Source organism: Nomia melanderi, chromosome 5 (assembly GCF_051020985.1).
Source record: "Nomia melanderi isolate GNS246 chromosome 5, iyNomMela1, whole genome shotgun sequence".
NCBI lineage: Eukaryota > Metazoa > Arthropoda > Insecta > Hymenoptera > Halictidae > Nomia > Nomia melanderi.
In genome coordinates this window covers 1,559,872-1,576,020 of record NC_135003.1, presented here as the reverse complement: position 1 = coordinate 1,576,020, position 16,149 = coordinate 1,559,872, and the positions used below count along the sequence as shown (strand labels likewise).

The 16,149-nt window shown below is 32.0% G+C and overlaps 1 protein-coding gene across 15 annotated transcripts in view; it reads right to left on the bottom strand.

Annotated features, from left to right (window-relative positions):
- Nucleotides 1–16,149, bottom strand: part of LOC116424817 (uncharacterized) — a 327,658-nt gene that overhangs the window by 33,404 nt on the left and 278,105 nt on the right. For 12 of the 15 annotated variants that reach the window (XM_031971727.2, XM_031971728.2, XM_031971726.2 and 9 more), the window contains 3 exons: nucleotides 10,695–10,872; nucleotides 3,392–3,765; nucleotides 1,172–1,401 (listed from right to left, as the gene is read on the bottom strand). In XM_031971727.2, coding sequence (XP_031827587.1) covers nucleotides 1,172–1,401; nucleotides 3,392–3,765; nucleotides 10,695–10,872 — 782 coding nt within the window. Of the gene's footprint in view, nucleotides 1–1,171; nucleotides 1,402–3,391; nucleotides 3,766–10,694; nucleotides 10,873–15,907; nucleotides 16,107–16,149 lie in introns of those variants that run through there. The other 3 variants (XM_031971718.2, XM_076367754.1, XM_031971731.2) reach the window with 2 other exon arrangements.

Sequence of the window (16,149 nt, the reverse complement as noted above, 5' to 3'; positions counted from 1 at the left end):
ATGCGTATATAACCCAAGGCACGAGTACCTACTTTGAAAATGCAATGTCGTATAAACCGTAGTGGCAGTTAACGCGTTAATAGCGAGTTTCGCCGTTTCCAGTTCGCTAACAGTACACCGGTGTATGAAAACCAAGAACGAACATTGAAGGAAAAATGATGTGGGGAGGTACAACCGAACCAGCGTGTGATACATAATAATTTGTTAACAGTCGAAGCGTTAGGAAGCACAAACGACGCAACCTGAACCTATACTCTCGCGTGTAAAATCGTTTTCAGTTTCAAGAGTGGCCAGATCTCCAACACCGAGAAGAGAACCTGTGTCATGCAAGGCTTTTGATGAAGTCCAGAACCGTCCCAAAGAATTGTTACCATGAAATCAAAGTTGGACGATCCGAATTCGTTTTCGCGCTCAGCGTTAATTTACTTTGAATTAGTATCCATTTTCCCCAAAGTATTGTTCACTTCCCTTTCCCTGTTTATTTTTTTTTTTCTTTTTTTGGGGGGTTATTTTTCAGTTCTTGAAGCAGTAGCGATAAGATAAACGCGCAGAGATTAGGAGCACAGAATATGTATTAGCGGAAACCTAACGCAGCGGGAAATTCACAAGTTGTGTAGATATAGTCACCCTTGCCTATGCGTTCCAATAGAAGAGTAATTAAAGCGTACGAAGGATGTATTAACTTAATTACCCGACAGAATATCGATTATTAAGGCGCGAATTAAATAACCCATTAAATACTGAAAACCGGATTCATCTGTCGATTAGCACTAACTTTAAATGACTTGTCGTCATATTTTAATTTAATTGCGTCATTAATAATCGAAGCTCTCATTCGGTTTCTTGACTATTTTGATTGTTCTAATATATATATGTAAATTATTCCTAATATCGATACACTGAATACCACATTACTAAAAAATTATGAAAACCTTCAGAATTTTAACAGTGTACAGTAACAAATTTATGTTTATATTTCAATTTTCGTGATATTTAATATTTTGACATTCGATGTATCAATATATTCAACTTCTGTTCAGTGATTTGTAAAAATGCGTTTTGCAAGTGATACAAATAGTACTAAACTCGAAGTTTAATGAATCTTACGAGGACGTTGAACCTTATGGGTAAAAATATCGATTATGCGAATGAATGAAGTTGTTCAACTTACCCAATGATGGAATTGGTGGCCATAATGAAGTCAGTAGTGTGTGTATTCATCACATTTGCTTTGAAAAGCCTTGACTTTGTTTGAATGTTAAGGAACTTATCAGGACTAACGCGTAGCCGGTACACATCGCTGATACTCTGACCGACTTGAAGCGTATCGTTCAAATGTGCAGTTAGCTTACTGAGATCATGGGGGTGGCACAAGTCTTTTATTGTTGTGCCAATCAGGTCCTGAAACAAAGTGTTATTAAAATGGACACTGCTCTCAACTTTTAGACAGTCAATTATTCGAACGTGTATAACAAGAGCAAAGTAAGTCCAAGTGAAGTGTACAATTAAATTCTCTTGGACAAACTTCTATTGTATTTTATTTTCTCCGAATAATTTGAAGTAATGCTTGGAATTTTGAAGATTCACTGAGTCTTACAAAGATTTGCAAAATTTTGCAAACCCTTAAGACGATAATTTAATAAACTTTATAACTCTTTCAACGACAATTGAAACAATCCCAATCCCCTGGATTACGACTATTTGCAGTTAAAGCTTATTATCGTATATGCTACTAAGTAGATGTTACTGCGTCCCCACGCGCTACACCGTTTCAGCATAAGACGTTTATGTAGTCTTGTAATCATTGGAATAAAATGGAGACATTTATAGAAGCAAAGTAGCATAATCCACTAAGTAGAATAAAGTCTCTAAGCTTTTAAACTTATTTTAAACGATATTGTCCTACATCGAATTCCTAAGACTGATTAAAACTCGTCGAACACCGAATAAAGTTCTAAGCTTCCAATGTTGGGAATAATCAAATTGTTACACTAGGATCCTCCGAATCACTAAATTTACTATAAAAAACGTTCGCTTCTAAGAAAATGAAGAAATTAAAAGTATGAAATTTGAAAAGTAAATTAACAACATAAACTTCTTTGTTGTTGCACACTTTATCTTTTCTCTCTGCTCTCTTCCTAATTTCACCTCATTTACGTGTTTCGAGGCAGTAAAAATGCAGATATAAATTGAGAACTACCAGGATGAACAAAGAAATTACATTTTACTAACAAGTAAGTGTGAAACTGTGAAAGTAGTCTCTTATACGATGAAGCATGTCAGATATGTATTTAAATAAGATTAATATCCACAGATATAATGGAAGGGAAGTGATAGTTCACGAAGTCATTTCCTGTAATAGAAGTATCCAACTTAACCAACATTGACTAAAATATGCGGTAATGAGTACAGCATCCCCGAAACTCTTCAAACTCTCAACGAAACCCCTGGAACGCGCCAACCCTCCTGATACCACTGAACTGCCCCACATCCACCAGTGCACTTGAAACTTCGTGGCGAAAGGTAATTGGACATTAAATATTAAACATTGAGTGATCCACGCTGAAAATCATTCACCGGTTTCGTTCTTTGAAGATTGTTCAACAACCTAACATATAGACATGTTCTTACGTAACATTCTGATATATTATGATTATTTTGTATCAGATTTTAAAGAAAAATACTGCAACATATTATAAGATACCCATGTTGAATTAATACGAGAACCTACCTAAATTTGCAATTGTTTCGCTTAATTTATTTTAATTCACAATTACTCACATTAATTGCAGACTTTTTGTTATATTTAAAAAGTGACATTTCAAAAATCTCAGTCGTGAAGTATTGGAACATACACAGAAGTACTCTAGATATGCATATGAAAGCTACTCTTTTTCGAAAGTATCGACAATCATCTCAAAAACTATAGAAAAAAATGTGTCTGAGTCTGAGAAACGATTCTTTGAAGAATCCGACATTTCGTATTATACAACTCGACGCGTCTAGAAAAATAAGGTGTATAGGTATTCAACACGTTATCAGAATATCAAACAATAATATAACTTTTCAGCAACTTTCACGATTATTAAACAATATTCTACAAAATTTCATCACGTTGCAATTTGCATAAGTAAAAAACATATTTCCGAGTCGTGTAATGGTTAAAATTCAATAACTTAATTCATTTAAAAATGATAGAACTTCTAATATTTTACTGATACGAAAATTAGAATGAAATGTGCATAACAGCCATCGCGTTAAACTGCTGTTTGTAGCCGAAAACACATTTTCGAAAGCTACTTCGCTAATAGATTCTAGTATTATGTCTAAACTGCCACTTGTGGAACAGGTACAGGATGTTCGATATAGTATACACAAGGAATTTACGTACCCTTACCTTGTTTAGGTACTTGGAGTAAAGAGGCGACAACCCACTGATATCAACCGTAATAATCTTCCCCGTAGTGTCCAACTTAACAGCGAACTGCTCGATGAGTGAACCAATGGGCTTCTCGTTCGGAGGTATCCTGCGAGCCACGCACATTAAGCATGAACCGATGTCCGAGGATTCAGAGGATACGTCACCGCTCTCCAGGCGATCACTATTACTTGGCAATAGAACTGAACAGATTTGCATAGACTCGTATTTCGATACTCGTTGCTGCTTCTCTTCCATAGTCTCTTCTGTATCATCGGGCGGCTTCACCAAGAAGCGGCAAATGAAGGTACGATTCCTCTGGGGCTGTGGCTCGTTTACGCATAAGCCTGGATTACACATAATATTCTCTTGATTAATATCTCTCTCAAATATTTCAAAGTGTTAATAAGCATTTAGGATACCCATTGTGCGTGTCGAATATATCACACCTATTTCGTAAACATATTTTCATCTATTTTAGCATACCGAAAAAATAGCTCGACGAGCTTTGATATCTTTAACCTTTTGCCTCACAATTGTGTCAGACTCGTAGCGAAGATATCTAATATGGTTCAACAAATATAAACGTCATTCAGTTTTTTTTTAGTTCAAATGAAACATTATTTTTCTTAATAGCAATTTCTATGGTCTAAAGTAAATCTAGGCATTGGAAGAGCATGGAGTTTTTTGTTTTACTAGTGCATCATTAACGACAAATAGTTCTAATAAGTGCAACTGCGAAATTAAATCGTAGGGCAAAGGATTAAATGATAATTATTCCAGACTGTCAATATTGTTTTTGATTGTTCAAATTACATTATTTAATAGATGTCTCAATACTTGTGACGAGGTATCTATATGCATGTGCATTTGCATATATGATATTTGGGATTTTGCTTAACTCCTTTGCGACTACGAACGAGATATCTCGCGACTATTATCCTTCGTAGAACGTCGCAGATGAGTTATTCCGCGACCCAATACGGTTCGTATAACGCCACAGTCGAGTTATCTCGCGATACAGTCCGAACTTGTCCATGCCATTGTGCAAACGACATTGTGTCGCGGGATAACCCGTCTGTGACGTTCTACGAAGGATAGTAAATCGCGAGATATCTCGTCCGTGGTCGCGAGAGGGTTAAATTGAAATATTATTCGGTGTAAGTGAAAATAGGAAGAGGAGAGATCCAGTTATCACTTCAATAGTTTCGAAATTTAAAAAATAAATAAATGCCATGAAATTTATGAACTCCGTTTTTCTTTTTTAACACTAGAGTATGGTGTATCAATTCGTAGTCGATCGAGACATCGATTGCTTCGGGGAGCGTCAGGGCGTGCAGAGTTTCGTACAAACCACCGAACGCACAATTTATATAAATACGTTAGTCCGTGTATTATATTGTTAAAGAACACTTTTAGTTCATCCTGATAACCCTTAATGCGTTACAAAAAGATTGTTCTATTTAAATATTCGTAAAATCATTTTCACAACATGGAAACAGTAGAAATATATTTATTTCGTAAACTTAATAGCGAATTCTGAAAAACTTTATAGAACTCTGTAATAATTCGTAAGTTTCCAAAATTTTTTTAAAATATACTACATTTTATAATTTTTCAACATAATAATTCTATACTTGGAGGCTTCAATTTAGTTGCCGTCTAAAAGCATTATTTTTAAAAAAATTTAGAGTTATTTTAAATTTGATATTTAATTTTGATGGTGTTAGAATAAATGTTCGTCTTCTGGTCTGGTACGGTCAACTAAACGTCTTCGTCTATTAGTAATTGTTTCTACACGAAAGCATTAAATGTACATACGTATTTTATCACGAGATTCAAGTACACAGTTGAATAATGACGATCCTCTGACCTCAAGCACCAATATGTTCACAACATCTACGATACTCTGTTTCGCTTTACATTTTACACATTTCATAATTTCCATTACTATCGGAGGCATTATAATTTTCAAAGAAAAAATTGATAAAATTAACCATATAAAAATACTTAACAAGTATTTTTTTTATTAGACCATCATTTATATCGAAGGATTGAAAACAGTCATCGAAGATGAGGATGGAAAACGTGTTTAATCGAGTAACTAAACACTATTTAAAAAACATTTTTCGAGATAAACCACAACATAATTATGAAAAATACAATAAAAGTTTATTACATACTTGTTTGATTTTAGAACGCCTTTAAAGATTCTACTTCTTGTGAGAAATGGGAGAAAAATACAACTGTAATAATTTTTTCAAATACAAAATCGAAATTTCAATTTATATGTATGCATAGGTGGTTGAATACTTTTCACATACAAATGTATGCACATAAATATTAGTGTAAACATTCCATTAAAAAATTAATTTAAAAAACATGTTTGTTATCTGTTGTTAAAACCAACATTTCTGGAATCTGTTTACACGAATTGACTTCACATTAAAAGTATACAATTGGTTTATTTCCAGGATTTTTCTAGCTCCAGCAGTTTCCAAGCAGATCAAAGTAACACACCCTCAGACGTAAAGATCGCTTTACCCTTCAATATAAATGACAGCCAGTAAAAAAATTCATGTCAAATACTTTCATAAGAACTACTTTCTACTAAAGTTTCATAAAAACTGGTGAATGTGGTTCGAGTACATTCCCATGCGACGGACATTCCATTTTCTGTAGACAGATTTTTTATCCGAATGATATATTTCCCCCATCTAGACGCCCTTGCCATCCAATATTATTAATCGGCAACGGTCGCACACTAGTGATTCGCAAGAAATGTGTGAGAATAAGAGATTCAAGGATGATGATAGGTCTGTATGAATTATGATCGTCGGAGAAAATGCGGTAACTTATAAAAACAGCTCAGATACAAATACTGTAACATTTTCTATTATTTCAAATTGCACACTTGGCACAACGAGAACTATTCAAAGACTAGTATTCAAATGTAAAAAATTTACTAATGTCTTCTGAGAGTCCAGAACCTGTTGGAAATTTGCAAAAACCAGATAATACACCTAGTCAAAAAGAGGATAATTATTTAGAGAAGGATTCTCCTTGTCAATTACCATGAGCATGAAATATATTGTCAGGATCATCATTCTGAACAATTTTGCCCTATACGTGTTACTATTGTTTGTTTCTATCTACCGGCTTAGTTTCCGACTATAGTCCCAAGAAATTGTTTATAAACTTAGATATTACATGGTTAGTAATATGTATCGTATTTCGCTTGTTGCAACAGACATATTACTGCTTATGTTTGGGTATTAACGTATTCCTTCAGAATGATGTCTTGTTAGGAGTTTACCAATAAATTGTTAAGAAACATACGCATGATGAAAATGTAATGAACGTTAAAATATCTATAAATCTATTCATAATAAAGTTACACGAATCCTTAGGCATATGTATTAATGCGTTAGTGGAGTTTTTAGTAGAACATGAAGTTATTTACGCTACGGATTGCGTAAAACGTAATAAAGATATGACATCTAATAGCGAACAATGAATGTTTCGATGTCCTAATAAATCAAAACAGGAAGCATATTAGAAGGCAGTGAGATTTTAAAATTAGTGCATTCGTTAATACATAGTTTAAATATACTCTTTTGCCAGGATAAGCTATATACTGTTTTATTGCATATTATATAATACTGCAACCTCTTCCCTCATCATCTTATTAATAAATTTCGAGGGGGGTTAAACACTTTTCTACTTTCCTCATTTTTATAAAATTGGGGACAACGTATATAAAAATAATTAATTTAATCGAAATGATATCGTAGCATCTGATTATGATAGAGTCATGCCAGTACTGATGGAACGTTGTTCTTAAACTTGCTAGCTTACAATACTTATCGAATGATACGATTATTCAATTATATTAATCTACTATCTGAATGTTCTGTTATTTGAACTTAGGGTCTCATAACAATAAATGGACTGGACGAACAAATTCTAATTAAAACGATTCAGTACGTAATCCCACACAATTGCGTATAATAAAAAATGTATGTAATTCAGCAACCAAAACATTATAAAGTTCATAAAATGTTCGGACGAACTGTCAGTCCTAGCGGTCTTTATTTAAATATGAAAAAAAGGGATTCCTTTATTATCCAAAAATTAATGTAATTGGACACTCCCCTATTAATTTCAATGAAAGAAATTTCACTGCAGATGCAAGATTTCATATACCATAAAAATATAATTACATGTGATTACATAAAATTTATATTTGCATAAAATTGTTTGTAAACTATAAAGTGAAATAACGAATTACCACTTAATTCTATCGTTCAGCGTTTAATTATAATTAAAACTCTTTTATACATCAGATAAAAGAAAAGATTGAAATAATTTATTATAAACTGTTACTCAATTTAAATGAAGATACTGTTTTATGTCGTTACTATCATTAATCAGAACATTGATTCTCAGACCGTAGAAACTTATTACACTTTCAACATAATTACTGAAGTGCCAATATGTAAGCAAATTCAACAATTTGAATAATGATTTACGAAAAGAAAAATTTCAAGTCACATTTCTTATACTATGTGTGTTCTCGTGTCCAGTTAAACGTACACTATCATTCAAAAGTTCAAGAATATAAAAAGAAGTAAATGTGCAAATAATAAAAACAATTTATTTTTACCGAACTTCTGATTTACAAATGTTTCTCGATAATATGTAAAGAAAGTTTGACTATTCTATTCAATTTCTTCAAATATTGTTTATCTAAAATTTGTTATTCACCTTCAAAAAACTCATAAGCTGAATTTGAGAAATATAGAATCTCTGAGAAACGCATTTAAAAACTAAACTTCTTAACGGAAAAGTATAATAAACTTCTCCCATAGGCGGTTATTTTCGTTAAATTAACAAAGTATCATTCCTCTGAATATTAGTGACAAGTAATATTAATATCTACTTCGAACTTTCGAATGCTGTTGTATCCACACATTTAAACCTTATTAAAATTTGTATTTCAATTTGTTTTGCTAATTAAGGAACTTCACAAGCGCATTAGCATTTGCAAACTAGTCATTACATTTGCCAATGGTAGCTGCCACGAATCATTAGTTTATCATTCGTTAGGTAAATCGGAATAAATCTTGTGTAAGATTTCTCGTGTCGCAGCAAGAGATCGGTTGAAAAGTAAGCCGGCGAAGCAAAGCGGTGCCGATGGCGTTGCATTTCTGCAGCGCCTGGGATTTTTCAAACGCGTCTCCTTCCATTACGAAAGATAAATCTTTCCGTTGCTGAACTGCCGAAGCTCGTAACAAAACGAGGTAAACTGAAAGGCGCACGTGCGCGCCGCCCGGCAAATAAATGCTGAAGTTACATTATCATAACCACCCGACGCATACGAAACGCACTCATACATAATCGTTTTATCATATGCCCACGAGGCCCGAAGACGTTCCGTGTTCGACAAGATTTCATCTCAAAACATCTTCTAGGCGCTCTAACTTCCACGAGGAAATAGGAGCGCACCGTATGACGCAATGAATCCTATTACCTGCTAGAATTGATGATCAAGCGAAGAAAAGAACGACTATTAATCTCCTCAAAAACGAATTTTTTAGGTATAGACAGAGGATTTTAATTGATGATTCTAATTATACCCTATACTCTATACTATCTGTAATTGCTTTTGCCTTGGTTTGCAATTAAAAGGCAAGTATAAGAAAACATTTTTCTCAACGCATTTAATGTTTTACATTTTTTTAATGTCAATTCTGGTGTATATGTGAGATGAACTTTTAAAAGGTATTTCTTCAATCATTTATGCATGTTTCCTGTTTAACGTGTATACATATAGTGTCTTCAGTCATAATAATTTGAATTAGATATTATATCTTATAAACTTGTACACTACCTCCAACGCAAAAATTAATTTTCTATTTCCTTTTTATAATGTTTTTTACGTAAATTGCATAGTTGTTTAAAAACGAGATCTGGAGTGTTCTGCAAAATGTTCGAAAAATATTTCTCACGCAACAATACATCAACAAATAAATTTCACATTTAAGTAATAAAAAAGTGTGTGTCATTTTAATCAGAAAAACGTAACAAACACGACGGTGTAAGTTTCATTAATCAGAAGAATAATTGTATCTACGTTATTTTCATTGAATACATTGTAAAATAATTTTTTTATAATTTCGTACTTTCAATATATCAAATTTTGTTTAACTGTTAAAAAGTGAGTAATGAATAGAATAAGAGGAGAGGGCTGAAACTGTTGTTAAACCAAATTAGACTGGTGCTGAACCTTCTAATAGCTTGCCAAGTAAAAACATACTATACCAAGCTTTATCCTTCTATCCTAACTTGAAGGTTAATTATAAAAGAAATCGAATTTCTTTTTCACTTTCCTACTAAAAGTATGTCATATTGTAGACGCTAAAGTACATATTAAAGAATTGTTCCAAAGTTTTAATTGAAAAAATCAACAATAAAAAATATAAACGCTAAGATGTGGAGTTTTTATCAAGATTTAACAGTGACATTTTTTCTGGTCCAAAAAATGGAATGAGTTCGTAAAAGCAGAAACTGTCTATTAACAATACAATCGAAGAATTTATTAAATTAAGAATACATTATATATAAAAATTTTTGTTATACTGTGATCTGTGATTCGAATTGACCATAAATATATAACACGTGCAGACTAGATATATAGTAATTTATATTTTATAATTTGACCAAATTTCGTGGACTATGAATAAATTTATCCTATGTACGCACGCGCACACACAATATCTCACCTCAAAAATTTTTCTATAAATCCATGTTAAAGGTTGGCCCACATTCATACATAGATGACGTGGCAGGCAACGTGACAATGTAAACATTCATTTTAATTTGCAGTTAGATTGTATCTACCTAAAAATTATATTAATAACAGAATTTCAAATCCTTTTCCTAACAAATGTTAAAGGACAAAGTTTAACAAGGGATACTGTAACATATTTTGCATACCACTTGTGTATACAATTGTTTAAATAAAGTAGTAGTTTTCTCCGCAACTACTATCGGTAAATGTATAATAAAAAAATTTAACAAAAGTAAACATTGATAAAAAATGAACATAAAGCAATTATTAAGTACTTTGGTATGATAATGAAAATGTACACTCATACGGTATAATGAAGAACTATCGACAGCCTCAATAACAACATGACAGATTGCGAAAGATTGCACAAGTCGTTTCTGTAATGAAAGGAACAGAGTGATAATATATATGTAAGGTACCAACCTAATGACATAGGATACAAGCTCGGCGTGAAGGTGTTGTGGTCTCCATGGTGAATAATGTTATAAATATCCTTGCCGAGTACATCATCCTTCGTGTAATTTATATATTGTGTTATATTTTCCGTTACGTCCTCCACACGTCCCTCCGTATTTACAAGAAATAGAAAGCCATCTAGCGCCTGCAAAAAATACATATACATATTGATTAAGTTTTGGGAATGAACAATTACAAAATTCAGAGAACGCTCTTTTTTTTAAATAAAAGATAAAACCTTGTATTTTTTCAAGTTTAGTTAAATTTCTATAACTTTTCGTTGTTTATAAAATAATATAAGATAAAATCCGTAGTCTGATTATAATAACTTGTTACTTGTTTATCACTTGTAGCAATAAACCGAAGACAAGTTTAATTATTAAAGTACCAAATACTTCATTTTCTCATTGCCATTATAAACAACTACGTGTACACTGCTATTCATAAATTTGAAACAACAATAAAAAAAACCTTAGACAATTCTATGATGGATTTTTTATTGTATTTTCATCCTATATTGTTTGTTAAAATTTTCTCCTTAATATATTTAATAAAATATGTATATATGTGAAGGAAGATTTACATTATCTAACAAAAAAATGGTCTCTCAAAACCTTAAGGAGCGAGGTAAGAGTGATTCGGAATGGATAACGACGATTTCATACATTCTGATTATTGCTTAATAGAATATTAAACATACAAAGAAAGTTCATTTTAGACGGCAAAGAAATTTTGTTGTAATACTTCGTCTTAATAATGAATATCATTGACTCGGACCACTTTAGTGAATTTCGACTTATAGCTGAAATATATGAAAATATAAATATATAATATTATTTATCTTTTCTTAGTAAACAATTAATTACAGTAAAATCTTAAGTAAGTTCTCTACACGTAAGATTTACAAATTACACGAAATTCAAATAAATAAGTTATTCCCTTAAAATTGTATTTAATACAAAAACTAATAATTTTAATAACGTTTACTCATAAGTACATTGGCAAATACGGTGACCTGTGTAATTCCAGAACGTTATATGCAACGACCTGATATTTAAAAAGTTTATTACTATACAATAAGGCGTGTAAAATGTTTAAAGTCATTAAAGATTCACTTAAGTATCTAATACCTCCTTCTGTAACTTAGAATTATTAGATTGAATGGAAATTAATGGAAAACAATTCCTTTTTTTATTACAAGTGAGTGCCATTTTTCTTCTATTGTTGCTTTTAGATGATGCAATTGTTCATAATACTTTTCGAAATAAACAGTGTGATTATAATTGAAATCTGGTGTACTTTTTTATTTTTTCATTTTACCGAAAAATTTGTAGAAAACATAAAACTACAAATTCCATGTTCTAATGCAAACCGATGACATTTAACAGGCTCTGTTTTTCATTGATTCGTACAACGTTGATTAAACTTATGACCGTATGACGAATAAAACCACGGTCCAACACTATCGCTTTCTTTGGCGCGTTATTTCACGTGTTCGAGAAAACAACCTGACTTGGCATATATCAATCTCTATTTAAAGGAGAGTCTATCATTTACAGTAGATTTATTACGCAATGCGACGCATTCTTCCTCTCACGGACATCGTCTTACAATTCATTTATACTAAACACAAAAGCAAAGTATCCATTTTAAATTAGCCAGCACTAGCTAGCCTATCTAATTTAGTTGAATTATTTCAAACATGTGGCAACAGAAGTTATAATAAAAATATTTAATCTTCTTTCTAATGTTGACTAATTATGAAGCTGTTTAATCAAAGAGCACATAAAACTTGTATTGGTAATACTGAGGATACTCTTTATAGAATACTTAAAACCGGATTTTAAACCTTGAACATTGGATTTCTATACTACATCGTCTAATAGGATTTTGAAAACATTTTATATCTGAAAGTGTCTATGATCCCTGAGAAAAAATACAACTCCGAAACATAGCTATCTTAACACTAGGTTTACGGAGCGCGTCAATGTGACGCGTACTGAATTTTATAAACACTATTTAGTGTATGTTTACGTCGACTTTGATTTATGCAATAATACCTGTATGTACTTCAATTATTATTTTGTAAACCCCCACCTTCCAAAATTCGAATGGACGGACATGAATTTTTCTAAGAACAGTAGAATAAACCGTACAATAAATGTTCGTAAACCTAGTATTTATGTATTATACGCAGTAATAAGAAATCCACTACTTCTCTTCACAATTTAACATGAAATTTCGTTGCAAAATATCAGAAATCTATGGTATTTTAATCCTCGAATGGTGGGTCATTTACTAACGGACTTCACAACGAATATAAGGTACATTCGAATCCAGGGTAGTCATCCCATATTTATCTAATCTGTATATTTCTTTCTCATGAAACGTTTACAGACCGAGTACGCGTGACGTATTCTTTGATATTGAAATGCACTGCATAGTGTTAACCACAGTGTATGGTGTTAAAACATTAACCACGCGTAATTTTCCTCAAACACTATCAAGTGATATTCGTTCTATTATGTATTATATTAATAAAGAATATTTCCATAATTTGCATATAATTTTTAATTTCTTCTACTTCAATATCGTTGATGAAAGTTAACGACTGAACAAACTTCCATGCATAATATTATCGGAACAAATTCAAACTCTAGTGAAACAGTATTCTATGTGCATGAACCTAATATACAATACTTTCAGATTAGTACGAACTCGTTACACATGTAGAACACGTACGGTTATACCTTGTAGTATACGGGTAACGCAATGCGGACACGGGTTCGGATGCACCTTGCATTCATCAAGCAAGGGTTAAAATGACTCATTCCGTTTCAATATCCTATAAACAGTATCCACTTCACTTGATAGGCAAGAATTGTATTTTGATTCCGGTCTGAAGAATGAAATTTTAATCGCTTGAAGATACGCAATTAATCGGTTAACTGCGTTTGACGAGTACACGCGTCATCTTAGAACTCAAAATGATACTAATATTTTCAACGATGAATTAGTTATATTTGCAGATACACACGTAATTCTTCTCCGTTTTGTTTTAGTTTTTCGTCAGAATATATTATAGGTACGTTTTTACTGCGTTTGACGAGTATATACTACATACATTGCTTGACTTTATTGTGCACACAATGAGTTTTTTCAATTTGAATTCCACAGTTAACTGATTAAACAATAAGACAATAATAACTTCTGAAAGCATTTTAGTAAAAATATATCAATCTCGTCTATTCTAAGTACATTATTAATGCTTTACTTAGCCCCGTGTTATATGATGAATGAAGTTCGTGATAAAAACTTCTAGCTAGATGTAACAAAAGTCAACGTTATTTGTGGTATATGAATTGAAATAAAAGATTGTTTGTTATCAGTGTTTTGCCATTAGAGTAATCGCACACTTGTAATAAACAGAAAATTCCTTTGCATTCTTGCAAGTTATTGGCAGTAAAATAAATTTGACGAGCATAATTTCAAAGAACATCGTATGGCAAAGGGTTAATACCACTATAAAAGCGAAGAATGTACAAATTAAATGATATAAAATTTTTGCGAAAAAGCGTAACTGATTTGTACGAGTATAAAGAGTTATCTAATTAATACTGTTTATAGTATTGCTCGATCAAATTGTCAATTTAAAAATTTTTTAAATCCTGCATTTTTTTTCGTTCATTTAACTTCATGCCGATTCTTATATTATAAGATCAATCAGTTTTTCACTTTTTGCTTTCCTTTCTGTATTTTTTTCATTGAGAAATATTTATTATCCGATTTATTTACTTTTATTTCATAACTAACTATTTGAGTAGACATGATAAAAATAAGTACATGTAAAATAATTGTACATTTAGTGTCAACTTGTGAAACAGAAATAACAAACACAAGAAATAAAAAGTTCGTTGTCGAAAATGATCTTTTTGAAATTAATTTTATTATTATTGGAGATGTCTTCGTCATAAGATTACTAATAATAAATAAATCTGAGTACGAATACCAATTTGTGTTATACTTTGTATTCAGATGAAAGAAGAATCATTAATCAAGTGGAAATGTTTTTCTCATGAAAACGCGGCTAAACGTCTGATGAAACATACAAATCTATCAAAAGTCACTTTTTAACATTTTAACTTAAAATTATTTTCTCAGTTTAACCGCTTCCCCTCAATTGAATTTTGGACATTTCCTATAGTTAATTTTATAACCGTTACTGGAAAAATCGAAAAGTCAATTCAGAATAAACGAGTAAATTCGGAAAATAATTAGTAAGTAAGTGAAAATTTGAAAAGATGTCTGTTGACCGACCCTTCGGTAAAGATAGTGTTAAAAACATGCACTTGTACGCCTTAGCGAAAACCATATTGTCAACTAGTAAGTGGTGGCCTCGATCAGCAGCGGTAAATAAAGTATTAAGGTTTGACAACTGTAAAACAGTGACTATAAGAGAATTAACCAGTCAACTGCGTTTGACGAGTACACACGTCACCTTAAAACTCAACATACTACTGCTCCTTTCAACGATGAATTATTCATTTTTTCAGACAAAACTGTAATTATTCTTCATTTTGCTTTAGCTTTTCATTAGAATATATTTTAGGTACATTTACCCTGAGTTTGGAACTACACACTTCGTTCTTTGATTCTACTGCGCGCGCAATGAGAGATTTTTTAAACTAAGTTCCACAATTAACAGGTTACATAGAAAGTGGATTAGATATTACGCAGAAATATGAAATAATTGCTATGGATTCAAATGAACCTTATTCCCGCTATGTACTTGATTCTAAATTATCCACCATTCGGAAGTTAATATTTTGATTTCAATGCCAAACTCATAGAAACAATCGTTACCACTAATTGATGTACATATACAGGTTAGAATTCGAATGTTCCAGAAACAGAACCTTAGCTAAATGTCATTCTACAATTTTTATTTTAAATTATCTCTCGGCTATTGCACTGTACCTGCCAGTATTTATCGTAGTTATATAAGAATTAGTATTCAAATTCGATTTTCTCGGAAACATTTTATTTTACGCTTTCAACTATTTCTTCTAGTGAAAGTCACCCTTCTCGGTTTGACAACCAGTTATAGCGTATAAAGTGTTCGGTAACAGACGAAAGAAAAGAATTTTATGATTTTCAAGTTATTTACAATCGTTTATTACCCGTCCATAACGGCGCACGAATTAACCTCTTCAGGGCCGAATTCTTCTTGAGAACAGACACAGATGATTCTGGTTTTCGTTTGATTACAGTTTATTTTGTTACAACTGACACGAATTGGACAATACGAAGGCGGACGAAGGCATTTATGAAAAACATACGTAGAAAAAGGGAAGTGTCCGTGCGATGAACGTTAATGTTAGACTAAAATCAAATGTACACATATGTGCCAGTACCCTTGAAG